The sequence below is a fragment of the Mizuhopecten yessoensis genome, unplaced genomic scaffold (genome assembly GCF_002113885.1).
Source record: "Mizuhopecten yessoensis strain PY_sf001 unplaced genomic scaffold, ASM211388v2 scaffold10589, whole genome shotgun sequence".
Lineage (NCBI taxonomy): Eukaryota > Metazoa > Mollusca > Bivalvia > Pectinida > Pectinidae > Mizuhopecten > Mizuhopecten yessoensis.
This window is the reverse complement of record NW_018408622.1, coordinates 35,296-54,444: the sequence shown is the minus strand read 5'-3', so window position 1 is coordinate 54,444 and position 19,149 is coordinate 35,296. Positions and strand designations below refer to the sequence as shown.

At 35.2% G+C, this 19,149-nt stretch overlaps 1 protein-coding gene across 1 annotated transcript; it reads right to left on the bottom strand.

The window, feature by feature from the left end:
* Nucleotides 1-1,975: 1,975 nt before the first annotated feature.
* Nucleotides 1,976-19,149, bottom strand: LOC110461188 (glucose dehydrogenase [FAD, quinone]-like). The gene is made up of 12 exons (XM_021514554.1): nt 18,907-19,149; nt 14,066-14,205; nt 10,758-10,975; nt 9,885-10,074; nt 9,337-9,465; nt 8,271-8,392; nt 7,318-7,488; nt 6,688-6,835; nt 5,966-6,117; nt 5,400-5,577; nt 3,773-3,992; nt 1,976-2,513 (listed from the first exon to the last, which is right to left on the bottom strand). The coding sequence occupies exons 2-12, from the start codon at nt 14,169-14,171 to the stop codon at nt 2,096-2,098; spliced, it is 2,052 nt and encodes a 683-aa protein (XP_021370229.1). The 5' UTR covers nt 14,172-14,205; nt 18,907-19,149; the 3' UTR covers nt 1,976-2,095.

The following is a 19,149-nucleotide window of genomic DNA, read 5'->3' as shown; positions in this document are numbered from 1 at the left end:
CGTCATGCTACTTTTCCCGCAGTCTCATCGGTCCAAAAAAAGGTATAGTGCCCGTCCCCAGGTATAGTTCCCGGACGGATGCTAACTATACCAAATAGAACAAGGGTAGTTATCCAAAAGCTATCCTAGAAATTATCATGTGATGTACTAAACGTGTTTACAGCAGGTTTACAGCAGGTTTACAACAAGTGTAGGAAACTGAACGTGTCTGTGCAGACTGTCCGACGAGCTCTTATCCCCACATAGATAGGTATCTAATATATATGTAATAAAGGGGCCTGTCAACAAGTTGATTAAAAATAACCATTTCCTATGAACTTTGTCCATTTGCTTGCAGAGGTTTTTCGTAAATACTGTAAGTTCCCTTTAACTTTCGTTTGTATATACCTGTATCACAATTGAGCCAGAACACTTCCGTTGAGCAGGTGGCTAGATTGGTTAAAACGATAGTAAAACAGTTTGAGGTCCAGAATATATATATGAGAGATTAATCAAATACCATTAAGTAATATCTTGGATATTTCAGGTCATGCCTCCTAATTAGCAAGTATACGCTCATATCGTGTATATTGTGACTGCTACAAATGAAAAAAACCTTAAAGAACGAAATAAATCATTTATTGATATAAATGTGTGATATAAATATACAATGACTATTAATAATTAAATTTAGATAGTAATAGCTATATTAATGTATGAATGAACGGCCACGCTTGTAAGTTAAATCAAAAACAATATGAAATTGACATCGAAATATTCCTTTTTTTTTTAAAGATCGACATGAGTGTTAAACTTAACTTCACGAAGTCAAAGCGTGGTATTTTAACGTAAGAAACTGCATACAATGATGTCGAGTAACATTGATATGTAACTGAAGTGATCCCGCAGACATCGGAGACCTTGCAATAGCAACTGTTTATCATGGAGTGATTTGACATTTTTTTTCGAACGATTGGAAATTTCCCTGAACACAACAGATTTTACCTTTGATTCATTTTGCTGAAATTCAGCTTACGCATTTTTCCTTTTTATTATTTCATGTTCTATGAAACTGCTATGAAGGAAATATGTTTATCATAATATAAAAGTAGGCATAGTTTTATAAAACTAAGAACATTATGATTAAACCTGTACAAAACGCTTTGTATATAATCTAGTTCTATATTCGGACTCTATAGAAAAAATAACGATAAATAACTGCGTAAAAAACTTTATTACTGAAAATGTATATTACACAATAGGTAAAACAAATTGTAAACTACTCTTTAGAGGAATAATTGTAAACAAAACTATTCCTCTCGGCCGATGTTACATGTATTTAGATTGGCGAACAAAACCCTTTGGAGTCAAAGGGTATTAGTAAACAAGAATATGTATGTATATGTTAGAAACGCAGCTTTTGGATAACTTAAATGAATCGTTATATGTTGTATACACTTTTCCAGCTAGCGTACCTGAGATACGGTATCTCTTTTTTAGTCTTTAACTCGTTCGTGATTGTGTAAACTGTATCCCTGGGTATGTTTATGTTCCATTATACTAGGCCGCACACCGCATCCCTGTGTATTTTTATGTCACATCCTACTAGGGCGCACACCGCATCCCTGTGTATGTTTATGTTACATCTTACCAGGGCGCACACTGTATCCCTGGTATGTTTATGTCTCATCTTACTAGGTTGCACACCGTGTATTTTCAAACAACTTTTTCTGGTGCATACTGCATCATTGCTTGTGTTTACCTGACATCTTACCAGGGTACACACTAGTACTGGGTGTGTTGTTGGTATATCTGACTTGGGCGCACTGTATTATTGAATGTGGTCATGTCACACATTATCGGGAAATAAACGGTATCATTGTATGTGTTTACATCACATAATTGCGGGGTGGGGGAGTGGGGGGGGGGTTAATATATTTTTTCCATTGTATTAGCTAATTCATTGTTTTACATTTATTTAAAAAATGATCCACAGTTAAAAAAAGGAGGAAAAAAATTATAAGAATAATAAATATGTTTATTTAAGTAACACGTCATGTTATATGCTTTTCAAAGAAGAGTCGCTCGAATTTTAATTGAATACGATGTAAACACATTAAAGTGTTAGAGGTCCCAATGGTTTATGAAGTGAGGTATGATCGATTGGTGACTGTTGGTTTGAAGAACTAATAAGTGCTCCTGACGGACTTGGCGGAGTATTCTGAGGTTCAACGTGTTGTGATAATGGAGTGGAGAGGTGTCCATCTTCCTGGATCACTACCGGTGCGTTTTTCATTGGCAAATTGTGAGGACGATGCTGGTTTCTTGGAGGACCAGACGGGCGAGGTAGTCTTGGATTATTGCGGGGCATTCGACGGGGAATCATTGGAACGTCTCCTACCGGAACTCCTGCTGCCAATTTAATTAAATCAGACGCCCTCTCTGCCATCATGATAACCGCAGCGGTTTGGTCTTCCGTAGGTTCAGGCATTGCGCTCGAGCCTACCACTCTAAGACCATGGATACCCTTGACTCTGTTTTAAAACAGAAAAGGAAAATGCGATCATAGTATGATTTTTCTTTCGAAAACAGTTTTATAAATTCCTTATTATTTGAGCATACCGATACAACTGTATTAACTTGTAACTAGGTATTTCGTATTTCTTTGAGACTTTTGAATGCATTGTTTGGTTCATCTCTTGTGTCCTGTTTATGTGTTTTATACACAGTTCGTGGCCTTCGTATATCTATTTTGTGGATGTCAAAGTTGAAATACGTTTATATAATCTACCAGGTGCGTTACATTAATTATCACGGGTTACCAGTTTGAGAGTACTCGAGAACCCCCCNCCGAAGTGTTTAAAACAACAATAGAAGCTGAGAACGACGTGATAATTGATTTTCCCATTCGTGAAGGTTTCTTTAAAAATTGGAATGTTTGCTCGTAAAATCAATGTCAAGAACCTAAAACAGTGTCCAAACAATGGTGTAGCATTTAAGAAAATAGTCTGCCAAAAGAAAGTCATTATAACATTATGAAAAAATAGTTTGACGATAACAGGACTGTTTTAGAGGCAACATGCGTATGGAGAAGCCCGTGACAAGAATATCATATTTGAAAGATTTGTTTGCTAGTAGTTCTGAGGTTCACCTACGTGCAAAACTTGAACTTGTTTACATTGGTCACGGACCGGGGACATTGATTATCTAAAGGCCTAGAATGTTGGATGATGTGGTGTAGAGTTAATTATTTGTACGGTAAAATAAATATGGTAGTACAGTAGTATATATATGATTAACTGATTATCACACAGTATTTTCAGTGTTTGTCGTTCGAACAATTTCCTCATTGCCGCATGTGGATAAAATATCGGGTCCACCTGTGGTGGTCTTTCGATATTTACTATGTACTCGCCATGAGAAAATATTTCTTACTACAGGGTGGTGATCTGTAATGCTCACTATAATGTTTTTACTTAAGCGATGAATGCTTTAGCAAATGTTGTTATAGACCATAACAATGTTTGCTAAAATATTCATTATTTATATTTACTCTTTGATAGAGTAATTATGCTTTTTTAGTTATTTCGAATATTTTTTCAACAGGAAATCTAGTGTTAAAAAAAATGAAATAGATGACGTCACAATAGAAATTGATGACGTTACAATAGCAAAGGTTGTTACAGTCTCATAAAAATATTTGCCTTCGCAAAGCATTACAATGGAAGAATGCAGAGCAAATGTATATACGATGAGGTGTAATAATGCAGTTATACAATAGACTCATAGTTACCTGAGTTCTGGGTCAAGAACAGCTGCATTGTCTTTGACACTCCCCATTTTAACAGTACCAGTCCCGTGGAAGTTAGCGATAGCAAAGTATCGTATGTAACACTCCCAGTAGTCCGTAGTGTTGAAAGTAAATTGGTTACATTCGGGGAAAGGGGCATCCATTGTCGCTCCAGCCTTTTTTAAATACTCCGTGTTTACAAGTTCGTTGATTAACCGTACAGCTGAAATAAAAAACAAGGAATTCGTCAACATATGTACTGACTGACAATTGTGTACAGTAATTGAACACTAAAACAAGAAAGTGTAAGATTTTTTTTTACCATTTGAGATTTGTTTTAACTGCATGTGTTGAAATATCCAGCATTACCATTGTATATAACCGAATATTTTTTCATCATTTCAATGCTCAAAATATAAATACACACAGTCCATTTTTACCGTTTGATTGATTCAGTTAATGAAAATATATAATGCATGTCAGTGTCTTCTTTCAATTATATTCTTTCCCAAATTTTCTTTTTTAAGTACTGTAGTACTGTTTATGTACAACCTTGTGCCAATAGTCAACATTAATTTAAAAGAATAAATAATTGCTTAAGTAATGTTGTCAAAATCCTTACTAAATGAAATGACCAATGATTTTTTTTTTCGATACAATTTAAATATGAAATTGTGGCATTTTTATCGTCCATAATAAACCTTGTTCTTTTGTTTTCTGAGAAATATATCAGAATTATCATATTCAAATGGATAATATCGACATCTGTTTCGAATCGTGTTAGGATATCATAACTATTAGACACGTGCGAGTGAACCGGACATCAATCACATCCATATACCAAGCGTGTGTTATAATTGTGTTAATTACTAATACGGAAAAACAATCGCTAAAATCATGAAAAGAGAAAACACATTTTGGAAAATCTTGTTAACGAATGCAGTTAGTGAACCTACATTAACCTTTTACTGCATCATATTGTCATGTTGCCCATTACGGTGTTATAAGTGATACTCTAGGTCAAGTTAATAAGATATTCATATCAAAAGTGTTCGTACACATATGTTGAGATACAGCAGAAAAGGAAAGATGCCTCTAAAACTCCATATAATGCTGTTAATTGACATCGTAATGTTACAGTAGGTACTCTCTACTTAAACTGGCATTCCTGTAAACCCTAACCGTGCGAGAACAGACTCCAGCTATAAGGAAACGGCAACCCTCGGTGACTGATAGTCAGCAAGCAGAGTCAATCATCTTAAGTCGTACCATTACTAGATAATGAAATAATATTAACATTTCTAGGACCAAGGAATAGTATTTCAAAAACCATTCATTTTCGTGGGGCCCAAATTATGCGGTTTCCCGAAACATCACCCATTTCGAGGTATCATGAATTCGATGGGCACGAATACCCACTCATATAGGGAATACACGTAGCTTTATGCCAAACTTGAAACTACTTCCTCGACCTATGAATTCGTTAATAGAGAGGACTCACGGAATCGACGAAATTAAAAACCAACAGAAAAATACTGAGTTCACAGTAAAGTGTATGTTATAGGAAAATAAAAGGATAATTGACAAGCTCCGATGTATTAGGTTAAGAGTCGGAAATATTGCTATATACCTTTTATTAATTCCCTAACATCCCTAATGTCTGTCAGAAATCCTGGATCTATAAGGGGCGGGTCCATAGGATCATCGCTCTTCAGTGTAACTCTACCTCGACTGAGTGGGTGTATCAGTTGAGCCATAATCTGAATACCTTCACGTCCCAAACCTTCACGAAACCACGTATTGATTAACTGAAATGATCAAACAAAATGTATTATGATATTAGAATATGTATACTGTATAATTTATTTCACTCAACACAATCATTATCTTTTGCGATAACCAATTTAATGTATTTGTTACTTCAAGCTTGCACTATGAACATATTTGAAGTCTACCTAATGTAGTTTAATATAATTTCGTATAATATTTGGTTTGTTTTTGTTGGCTTAACGTTCTATTAACGTCCTTTAAGGACACACAATGCTTTGGTGGAGAGAAAAACCGAAGTGCCCAGAGAAAAATCGGAACATTGGAGAAAGATTTAGCCTCGGAGAAGTGCTTGTCAGTAGGATAACTATAAAACTGACAATATAGACTTTGGGAAAATCAAGGAAAAAAACAAAAAGTAAAACGAACATTTTCTTTGATGTTCCAGCTTCGAAGAATCTCAGGAAGACGGTCAAACAGTGTGCTGATGAAATAAAGATTGATGTCCGGCCAGTCTGGGGTGTCAAGTGACGTCTTGGCGAACAGCAACCCTTCTTTCGGGGATACTTCAGACAGCAAACCTGCACAAAGACAAGTTTATGACATATTGTGACCTCTCTTTTGTTTATAAATTGTATTAGATTTAATGATTCTACTGCAAAGATATGCAAGATTAAATAGGCACCGTAAAGCGATAGAGAAAGAAAAGACCACGAACTTAAAGTTCCATGTCCTATAGCAGGCAAAACAATACAAAATTCTACTGGTTTTCATACATTAAGAAGCATCTCCTTTGTTTTCGATATGACTGTTGAAGGACTAGGTCAACGAACCATGACTGGTCGAGGGTATAAATTAGTAAGAGAAAACGAAAAATATCTGTCCCTGTTGCATTTTCACTCTATAAGATTGTGTTGTATTTACTTTTGCATAAGAGTTCCGCAAGTTATGGACTGGTTTTCGGAAACGATTTAGAATGGAGGTGAAACCAGATACTATGACTATTCCTGTACTAAACGTGGGGCCCTTCCTTATGTCTTAGGACAAACCAAATATTTTTTCTACTCGGAAGGTATCGTTTTCGTGGTAAGGACAGTAAATATGTAAGTATAATTATTGTTTCCTTGAACATACCAAAAACAGATTTTTACCTGTTCTGTTCGTTATGTAGGCCAGTGTGTGTTCTGGTCGAACAAGCAATTCTGGAGTGAATGATGGGATATTCAAAAATATTCGTAATGGTACCACTGGTAGTTCCTTCAAATCCAATCCCACAGGAACATTTGACATCACTGGAATCTAGATGAGATGTAAGCGTAGACTTGTTGATGTCAATTTAATAATTCATTAATAATTTTAAAATCCAAACTTACAGTGATTGAAATTCAAAAAGAATCTTTCAAACAAACAGTTGCCAAATATACTTATTGTGAAATTTTAAAAGTAAAACATTAAGAAAAAAAATATGGCTTCATCGTTATGGCTAATGCAATCGTAGAGTCAAAAAGTATGTTACATGTAGTTCATGCATAGCACTTTTTTATCTGTTTTTCCACCACACAACTTCTTGACTCAATACAAAAGTACATAGTGATATTTGCAATCATTTTATACGATTTGCTTATAGTTTTCCCTAAGTTCAAATTAACACTTAGGCTATGACGTCATCATTGATGACGTCAAAGAAACATTCCAAAACAATGTTTTTTCTCTTTTTTCATATAATGTAAATATGTTTTCCAATTCTTATTTTGCATAAACCATTAAAAGAGATTACTAACCTCTAGCTGTTTTAAGTGTTCCCGGGGGCCAATGCCCGACAGCAAAAGCAACTTCGGAGTGTTAAAAACGCCAGCGCTTATGATAACTTCCTTCCTTGTAAATACACGTTTTGTCTTGCCCTCTGAGGACCGAAACTCCACCCCAACAGCTGTACCCTGATAGAGCAGTACCTGTTGATAATAATAATAAAAAAATACCAAATAAAGTTAACACAAAATAACATCAATGGTCATATCATTTTTTTTTCATTTCAAATATATTTTATTGATTAAACAAAAGGATTGAGCAACAGTTTTTGTCATATAAGCTCTCTCCATGGCTCCCAGCATACTTTTGATATATGAAGACATTGAATACAATATTTACATACATACATTTTATTTCAACTCATCTCATGACACTTGGATACGTTTATTGCTAGGTAATATTCATTTAATTAGGCTGGATTAATATTAACATGTTTCTACAAAAAAAAAACACCAAAAAACACGCAAAAAAACCCCCATTAGTTCATGGTCATATCAATTCATAGCTCGCTCATAAAAGATAATTAAAATAATTGTTCGTGACTTACAATCGAAAGTAACCACTGTTCTGTATAGCAGGATAATGCTTACTTCACAGATTTAAGATAAAACAAAATCCCCCTTTCAATAAAGTCAAAAAGAATGAGGTTCCGGTCAAGGTTGCATCAGTCAATGCATTGTTATAGTACTTACACAACTCTTCGTCAGAAGTATTTGTTTAGGGCATTTTATTTCATTTCCATTAATTCTAAATATTGTTCTCTTTCATTACTTGTGATGGCTGATTCACTGACCTGTGTATCGCCTTGTTACTTTCGTTCTGATTATTTAAGAAATAAACAAAATCGTGTATTGCAACGCAATCCCAAATCATGAAAATTACAAAATCCATGTATTTGTAAAACAAAGAGTTTATTGAGACTTACCTTGGCCACTGTAGTGTCGGTAAGGACATGTAGGTTTTTTCGTCCCATGACTGGAGCCAAGTACGCCTTGGCTGTGTTCCATCTCTCTCCAGATTTTGTATTTATTTGTAGGGCACAGAAACCTGCAATAACAGTGAATAGCAATATTTAAGCTTAGTTACTTTAGTAGTTGTTCTTCGCGTTCGAAACTAAAGTAGTATGTAATAATCGACAGATGATGTATAGTGTATAGGTCTTATATGAATAGTTTAATATATTTTGTACCGCCCGATTTAAAAAAAAACAACACACCAACATATTACGTCAACAGTCTGTTAGCATCTCCCAGAAGTATTTATATACAGTTATCATATACCAGGGAATAGGTCGACAGGTCTAGAAATGTTATGATATCAAGAGCTTGGTTTTATTAAATGTATCTGTGGTAAAAAAAAAAAAATGTTTTTACTTTTTCAAATACCCTTAAATGAAAACGTTTATTTACAGTGACAATGAAGCGGATTACAAAAATAAATATCAAAACATAGTTAATACCTAACTATTAATCGATTACAGTTTGTTCTTCAAGTTGGCCAGTCTTACGTACAAATTTGTAGCTTCGCATTTCGTGGACTGACACAATTGATAATCGCCATTTAAACGAACGGAAATATGAATAAGATATATGATTATATAGACGTTGAAAGCACATGCGTTATTCTCAATTATTATATCTCTAATGAAACTCCTGTAATCTAACTGTTCGAGACATATTGCTCACTGTCATTTCCGCTTTAACATTGAGTCAATGGAAGGGTGCTACCCAACGCCTTTGCAACGAGAGACAGTATACCTTACAGAGAAAAATATTGAGCGCGCAAAAAAGATGTGCGTACGGTTCATTTCAGCCACCATGTTGACTTTCGGTATAATAAAATGAATAATACATTCATTAGAGAGTGACAGTACCTAAGGTCAACCCGAAGGTATCAATCTCATCCGGGCGAATACTAAATCCATTTAATCCGAGAGAAGCGTGTAAGTGGTTGGAGTAGGCCTGTGTATATATGTTCTATTTATAACATACCCTCGTCAACTCCTTCGTTACAGGACATTCGTTTGTATCCGAGGGCTAGCGATGCATTTCCAAAGAGGTCTCGGAAGATTGTTATTTTATTCTGTGAAACTCGCATAGGACCACAGGTTCCCCGTTTTGCTGTAAATACAATCAATATAAGTATTTCTAGGTATTGAGTATACATAAGGAAAGTAAACAATGAATAAGCCTGGGATGTTAAAACTGCAAGTTAATCAATTAGATCAAGAAAACATTACTATTTACAGTGAAAACAATGTTTCTTAATTTAGAACATTACTATCGCTTAATATTCTTCTGCATTCCTACCGATAAAGGTTCATGTTATGTTCATTTGTTTAGTGTAATGTAAGATAAAACGTCATCTGTATTGTATCACCTCTATTGTTTGTTGACAGTGAAGCATTAACAGATTTCCTTTGTAACGCAATTTATTTTGCTTTGCAGTTTCTGGCAGTTCAACGAGGTTTTAAACCCACATTGTACTCCTTACATAGGCAGTATACCGAAGTTTAATGTAGATTGTTTTATTAACCAACCTTTGTTGTAGGGTTCGTTTAGTCGTACATCTTCCATCCTCTCAAAGTACTGTTCAACCTCATTATAGCTCCAGCCATGTGCGCCTTTTTTCGCCCATTGGTTGTAGATTTCAGGGCTACCTCGCTGGTAAACCATTGTGTTGATCGCCATTGTTCCGCCTATCACCTTTCCACGAGGGAGATTCAGCCTCTACAGCAAAGCAAAAACGGAATATTGTATAGGTGACGTTTTCGATGACTGTATTTGCAAAAGGAGACTCGTAAAATTCCAACAAACAAACATTTATTTTACAATACTCTTTGATTAAAATAACTAATCTTCAATTTTACCGATATATGTGTTAATTAAAGTAAGGGGCCTGATTATATATACATATTGGATGATCAATTCTGATTCGTATCAAACAGACTCAATTCTCATAATACATGGATATATATATATATCTTAGTCGACACACACAAATGAAATACTGTTGAATCACTAGTTTTGGCGGGGTTCTAAATTCGTAGGTTCACGAGTTATTACAGGTCTCACATAAAGCTTTTCCTCGTATAAATAGGTCCTTGTAAACCACAAATGTATGTATCAACAAAATTTGTTTTTTGGTGAAATCGCGAAATCTAGACTCTACGAAAATATCTGACTTAACAGTTTATTGTTTTGCATATAACCCGAAATACAAATGAACTCTTTGTCACATCCCTGTGCGTGAAAATATTTCATATTTTGAATTGATAAAATGAAAAATATAAATTAACTTCCGTTATGGATGACGAAAGAACAGGCATGGTAAGATTATGATATCACATTCAAACAGTTGTTTTTAACAGTACGCAGCATCACATTTAGGACGTTTTTAATCTAAAGCTTACATTTCCATTAAGGCCGAACCCAGCACTGGACTGGGGTTCGCTGCTGTACCGCCATGACACATCGGAATTCCATAGGTCCGCCACTAAGGCAGGTGTATCTATGAGAGTTGTTTCCGGCCGGTCCCTGTCAGATCCGCCGGCTTCTATCAGCAATACATTGTGGAACGGATGTTCTGACAGACGATTAGCCAACACACATCCGGCAGTTCCAGCGCCAACTGAAGATAGGAAAATCCACCATTGTAAATAATATGATTGTATGTATTTACACAAACTCGAGATTTTATTTTTTGTTTTTGGTATTGTCTTTTGAAAGCCTGTTGAATATTTCTTCGGTAATTAGCTGTTGAATATTCATTGATCATGAGGTATCGCAACAAATGAGTATATTAGACAAGTTAGTAGTAGGTACTAATGAACCCACATTACGTTCAGAATATTAATCCACTGTCCAAAATATAATGAAAACAAAAGTGGGTTTTTTCAAGACGATGTATTTAATAACAAAATATTAGTCGGAAAATTGCCTAAATATCTTATTATCTTATTTATAAGTAAAACAATTCAGTCAATATTCATTGTTTTATTTAATTAGTAAGAAAACAACAAATTTACAATAACTATACACACTTCTTTTACAGTTGTGTGACCGCACAACGCACCAAAAATAGCTTGCGCACACCGTGCATACATCGTTCACACACCGTTCGCACATCGTCCACACATTGTGCGCACAATTGTGCGATTTTACAATCGTTCGCCCCGTTGTGAGCTTCTCTCCGCACAACTGTGCGATTGGGTACAATTTGTAGATCAATATTACGGAATGAAAAAAATACGGAAAGCTCGTATGCAATAATGAAAACTGTATGTATTTTTGTAATTTTTCATCACAGTAATGAAGATTATGTACAGTTTTACAATGCGTGTAACACAGCATTACAGTGACCGTTAGACTGTCAAGAATGGGTTTCGCGCCAAGGTGACAGAATATGTAATTAACAATTTGATGAGTTACCGGGGTTTGACCTGGCCTGTACCTGACACATAGAGCTGATATGCGATACCGTATGACCGTAATGAAAACACAGCTGGACGTTTAGTATTTGTTATTTGCATTCGGTTTGCCTATAGCTCCCCTTCACCTGTGTTTTCACACCCCTGGCCCTACCCGACGAAATACGTAAGCGCCCCGGGCGGGGGAAAACTACCGTCCAGGTACATGTAGACGGCTAGTGGCTATGTTTACCTGTATACGGGACTGTGTTGTGATTTCACAGGTGTCGATTAAGGTCGTTTAAAAAATACCAAAAACACAATTTCCAAATTTAAGAAAGTATAGATATAAAGATAAGTTTATAGGTGTAGGTAGAATATAGAAACATACGTAAAATCAAGGTTTATATGTTTAAACACGAAACCGTATATATTGTTAAGGCATTCCTCAATTTACACCAACCACGATTGTTATCGCACAACGTTAGTCCATCGTGCACACAAATGTGCGCAAGATTTGATCGCCCACATTTTTATCGTTCGCACATCGTGCACACATCGTTCACACACCGTGCACACATCGTGCGGACACCGCACATCGTGTAACGTTGTGCGATCCCACAACTGTAAGTATCCCTGTCCTACTGCACTGTGGTTTTTCATATATACAGAACCTCCCCTCAATTTGGTGCTGGATATAACTGTAATACAATTCGACCAGGATAGTCCTGCTAACCGCGTAGCTCAGTCGAATAGAGCAAAAGTGTAAAAACCTGACTCTTTATTATATTTTGTTTATTTCACAAATGCCCCAAAAGATATGATTTTCTTTCAAAAATATTTTATCAAAGCTATAGTAATGCTGGGAGAACAGAATAAATAGCAAGAAAATATGATTTCTACCACAATACGCCGTGTTATTCCACTCTCAGATCATTGTATAAACATGCAGACTGTTGAATAAATATGAGTTATACACCACACGTGGTATATGACCTTCCGTAGTTTTGATTGGTCGAGAAGATCGACGTTGACCGGACGAATTTTTTCACGCGCTTTTTGTGTTCACGTCGTCTGCTGTCAACATCCGGCAAATGTTGGTGACTTTTGTGAGGTTATGCAATGGGAAAAGGGGGTTATTAAGGCAATACCAAAAGAAGATGATGCTTAAAGATTTGATCGCTAATTTCAGGCAAAACTGCTACAGACGCTCGATATTGTTTCGACGCCATACCGTCGCGTGTCCAGGTCGTGAAACCAAGAGACGTAATATTTATGTATCTGTGAAACCAAAAGAAGATCTGTAACAGTGTCGGAAAATATTTCGTTCTCCCCATGTCCCGTTATCAATATATTGAGGGCCTGTCTATGGCGGAACTCTCACTATAAACGTCAACCATAGAACCTCATGGAGAAACGTCCCAGGTCTATGGTTTTGGACATTGACAGCGATTAGTTCGATCACTTGGCGGGAGGCAGACTTCGTACGATATGCTTTCGCGCATATAGTCCGTGGTTAATTTATATTCATTAATGCAATATTGCATACTCTTAATATTTAAAGTCGTTCATCTATTTTTATTTCACGAAGTTGTTGCCGAAATATTAATTTTGAAAATGATTAAATTTGTAAAAAAAGAAATGTCATTTTTGAATATTAATGAGTGACGTTTTACATATGGGTCATATCACTACGCCAGCCTTGTAAACAAAATTACTCCAGCTGTTTCCGATTGAGATTGTGGTAGAAACAGTTCACACGACTCGTGCTTGTTGAGTATGGTATTAATTTCACTCTCGTTAGATAATTTTAGCTAAAGCTCGTGTCTTTTGTATCTTTTGAAAATTAACTAACTCGAGTGAAATAAATACTATATTCAACAACCACTCGTTGTGTAACCTCTATATATCCTATTGCAAATATCTTATCTTATTAATGCATCAATATGTTCATTATTTGCTACATATGTGTGTCCCTAACCTCGTCTGTTTTCTAAAGGGGTTTAATATACTGTAACAGTAAATCTGATCCTGTTTCAGGGTTCCATTTGCAGGTGTTCCATTGCAGAACCCTAAGCTGTTTTCATTTACTTAGTTATACTTTTGTCTTTTAATAACATTGTCTTTCCCTTTTCCTTTTTTTTAAAAGAAATATGAAATTCATTAATTCGACGTTTTATATAATCAAGCCAAATTGGACACATCAGGGAGGGTTAAGATTTATTTGGAGGAACCTCATTTTCCAAATGAATATTAAGCTTACATTATATTAACGCTATTTAATTCTGCATACATTTGGCATCTTTTCTTACCTATGATATAATCATATTGATTGGCAAGCTTCTGTTTGCATTTCCCATCTTTGTTGGGCGTGTCGGCTGCTGCAAGACTCAGTAACACTGCTAGAATCCAAAACATGTTTGGATGTGGTGCCTGTTACTGTTGGTATGACCTATTACGACAAATATCAAAACAAAATAATATAAGATATGAATATTGTACATTGTATTATGAGTTACACAACCAATACAGTTTTCTATGTGACATTTCGATGACTAGTACGATATGTACACTGTCACCTTCATCAGACAAATGGCCAATGAAGCGTATGCACACACAGGTGTAAAATGGAGTTGTCCATAAAATCGATGTCTATTTCGGCTACGCTGGAAACGTATGTACAATAGTTGTTATATATGTACCGAAATGACTCAATTCAGCTACGCTTTGTTAACACTTGGTCATAGATGTGCGAGAGTCTTTGAGCCCCCCTCGTCTCGATTAAGAACTGGCCAACTGCGGCGTAACCAGATGGCTTCCTTAACCTGCCGCTTGAACAGATTGCTCTCTCTGTCCAAAACTTTGGAGTTATCCCAGTCAATCACATGGTTTTTCTGTGTGGCATGGTCTGTGATTGCCGATTTATTTATCTGGGACTCCGACTGTTTTCTTTCAGATCTGGTGATTTTCCTACCCTCTAGGGTTTCTGTATCTTTCCGGTGTTTACCCAGGCGGACCCCAAATTGCCTTCCAGTCTCTCCAATATACGACGCGTCGCAGTTTTTGCATCCGATTTTGTATACGCATTCTGCGACGTTTTTCTTTAGGTGTTTTATCCTTAGGGTGTACTAGGATATTGCGAAACGTCTTTAGGGGCCTCATGGCTGTTGCTATGCCATGACCGCGATATATCCTCTGGATGGTTTCGGATATACCCTGTATATACGGGATAACCACTTGACCTTTGGTTTTGTTCTTATCCTTTATTGGCCTTTTCTTGTTCTTCTCCTTACTTTGACACTGTTTTTTTTACCCGTTTTAGGACCCATTTCGGATATGCACATGTTCTCATTGTCCTAGCGATGTGATTCTTCTCTTGTGTTTTGTCCTGTTGTTCTGTGATTATTGTATCACATCTGTTGAAAATTGTATCGGTTGTGTAAGAAGGACTTCCATAATCCATACTTACCAACATGAAGAAAATGTTTAGATACAAAGTTTAGTTTAACATGTACATGTACTCAATGCATAACAAAGGTTTATTCACTTGTAAATTAAATAAAGTAATATCTTTGTAAGCAGATGTTATGGTATTGACGGTATTTAAGATACACATACTTTTATTTTATAACTGCTGCCACAGAAGCATGATACATAATCCCAAAATTTGGGGTAAAATAAATTTTTTTGTGCTGGCGAATATGCGCTGTCAAATAAAGACAGATGTTTGGTATGACTTTTATTATATACCTTACATAGTGATACACAAGACTAAGATAATTTTGATTTTCGTATGAATCGCCAATTTAGTTCCCAAAAACCAAACAATAATGTAAGACAAACCATTGTTAGGGACGGAATAATCGTGGCACTTTACAGTAGCGCAAAATGGCAATAATATGCTCGAAGTGAATAATAACCGATAAATTCATATAAGTTCATGTGCAATACGAATCCTTACCCTACATGGAATCAAAACTTGATGGATTACTGAAGTCAACGTCACTAGGTATATAACAAAACGGGACACTTTTAATCATACCGATATTGTTTCACACCAGGTCAGGATGTAAATGGCTTCCAAGTAACATTCGTTTAAATTACTAGGCTATATTTGTTGAAAAATACAATAAATGTAACAAACTTAAGTCACACTATTATAACTTTTATCACAAATGTCTTGTCATCACCAATTCAAATAATACAATAATACAATAATACCTTTACAAAATACTGAATTCACTATTGAAAAAGACTCAGATGACACTTTACGGCAATTAGGGCCGTACAGAAGTCCGATGATGTAACCATAATGATATTATGTGACCACAGATATCATGAATAATTGAAAAAAAAAAGAAAAAAGTGAAGCCTCTTGTGCCATACATAACTTGGTGGAGCGGCACACTATATCAAAGTTTTCTAATATCACTTCATTACTTTGCCATTCATTATAACATTTCTCCTTTAAGCTGTGTTTAATTGTTTGTCACGTTTGCCATTTAGTCTAACGTTACCAAGGTACAGCACTTAAGTGAATTGCTGTCTGAATGGACAAAAAAAGTGCATTGTAATTAATTGATGATTTGGTAATGATCAATGGGCTATCACAGTCTTAGTGCAGACGTCGAATTGTCTACATTCAGAATAACGAATAATTAATCATTACAAGCATATCGCATTATTTAGCGGCACGGTAAAATTTACAAAGTCGTCTTATTTTGCATTATAAAAATAACTTGTTGGTAAAACGTATAAAATTAACTTGATATTGTTGAACATCCGTTAATGCATTTTTGATATTTTTTTTTTTAACTGCCTGTGTTCAACTTTTTCATTTTATTTATTTTTAACGGAACAATGTGTTTATTGTTTTCATAAAAGTGCTGACAGGAGGCAATTTAAAAAAACCAGAGAATAATGGAGATTAATATATTGAGAAAAAGAAATAGTTCTGTCTTTAACTAAAAGTTTACTTATATTATGTGATTTTATTTGCAAATATGAAATTATTTATTTGGAACCAAATGTTTTTTAATATTTTTTTTTCAGTCCTTTGCCGAGAAAATTGTTTTTTTCATATTTATGTCCTAATAACAAATGTTTGTTGAGGGACGTGCCAGGTTTTGGTGATGGAGGAAGGCTGGAGATCCCGGCGAAAAGTCACCGATCATCGGTCAGTACCAGGCGACTGCCCCACGTAGGTCTCGAACCCGTGACCCAGTAATGGAGGGCTAGTGGTAGCAGAATGTCAGACGCCTATACCGAGATAGAAATCAGCTAGTACGATATGTTGATGATGAACATTGTAAAATGACAATGATACAAAGGGGATGCAATTATGTACTTTTGATAATGCACATTTTTCAGTTAATATTATGTAGTTATATCGAAGGAGATACAATTATTATAATGATTTATATGTACAATCTAAAAAAGAGTATGTTTGGGAAAAACCCTAAATACTCGCATTAGGAAATAGAAAATAAGGTTATAACTACATTTATACATTTTAACAAACATTTGTTATCAAAGAAAACGACATGGTTTAAGGAATCAATGTTACTGACTGAATTTTATTTAAGGCCTTATCGGCGTATCCCTATTAGTATTACTATTCGTATGCTGTATCAGAATAACACGGTTTTGTTAAGGCGTTGATCATGCTGTAGTGACACTGAGATGTACTTTTCATTTAACATGTCAATTTGAAAGACGTAAGTTAATATCTATTCCAAACAGAGAGGCAGGACATCAAAAGTCATAACGACAGGACGACCGCAGGTAAGTTATATCCCCGTAGGCGATATGACGCGTAGAGTTATTAGTTTCCTCGTTAGGTGATTCATGTCGTTTATCAATTATAGCCCTCATAAAATAATTATTTGGTTGCAGAATATCAATAGGTTATTAATAAGAAGTTATTTCTTATTGACGCAGTGAATAGGGGCATTTCTTGTACATAACGAAATGAAATTTTATATTGAAAAATTATCATTTTCCTTAAATGAACAGGGATAATAATACCACAATATTTCATAGAGCAATTCTAACACCACATATTCCTTGCAATTATTCAAGTGAAACTCAAATCCAAGCAATTCCTTCAAAACACGAATAATTTTACATAACATATACTTATTAAAGTTAAATGAATGGCCTCCAATTTTCTTTTACGCGTAGCATTTTATTTACATTATACTATTTTTAACTAATTATGAGATACAAATACTTGTACAATTATCATCATGTTGTTTTGTATACACCGTAGTAGTATTTGAAATCGAAACGCGTGTTAATACATTACTTTATATTCGATCATATGTACTTCAGAAGAAAATAAGAGCCAGAATATATATGAAAGATCTATGTGACGCACAAAAAAGGATAAGGACACTGTAAGAAGACCGTTCGAGGAAAAAAAACAGAAAATCAATTAATAAAAATAATAATCCATACGACAAACAAATAAAAGTCACAGTCGTCGCATCTGTTAAAGCTCTAATTGTAACGGTATATTTAGCCAGAAATACCAAAATCATTAATTAACCGTAAACGATTTATGACGAAATATACTAATTAAGAAAGCAGCTATTTTTAACGTCAATAAGCCGGTCCAGAAGCAATACACAGTAAACGTGATAATGCACTATGTGGCAGTTGCACCCACTTTAGACTTATATAAATATTCATTTCGAATGCGTTCCGAAACAAGCGTGGAATAACAACATAAAAGGGAAAAGTGTCTATAAATTTTTTAAAACGTTACAAATTGACGATTTTTTTATACAACAGATAATTTATACTTGAACTAACACTTCCTGTAAACTGTGCTACAATAAATAAAAACAATGAATTCGATCGCATAACAACAAATATTTTGACATATTTTCGTTGTAACATTGATAACTATACATTGGACAGATCAGAAAGCGATCGTGACAATAAGCGGTAGTGGTAACATGTGATAGATCTAAACCATAGTAAAAATATACGATCAACGTTACGCTGCCCAATTATGAAGGTTATGAAAAACAGATGCAAAATAGACCTACATCAACAGATGAAAATGAACATATTTTACACGTATTTCAAAAATAAAGTGTTTCATAATTGCTTTACAATAATAAAAACAAAGGAAAAAGATACAAACCTTTTTTCTGCCGGAGTGGCTGTCGCGGTGTACCGAAATCAATAGAAGCGGTCCTCAGTAAGGGCAGTAGAGATAATTAGTAGTCGCCCGGCACTGGAGAATCTCACGTACGGCTTTTCATTTCCTCTGAGTGATTGACAATCACGTGATTTATGTTCGAGTAATGTCAAAAATCTATGAACACATTCAACCTCAGTAAAGCTACTTGATCGCAATTAATTTAAAAGCACTACGTGTAAGGAT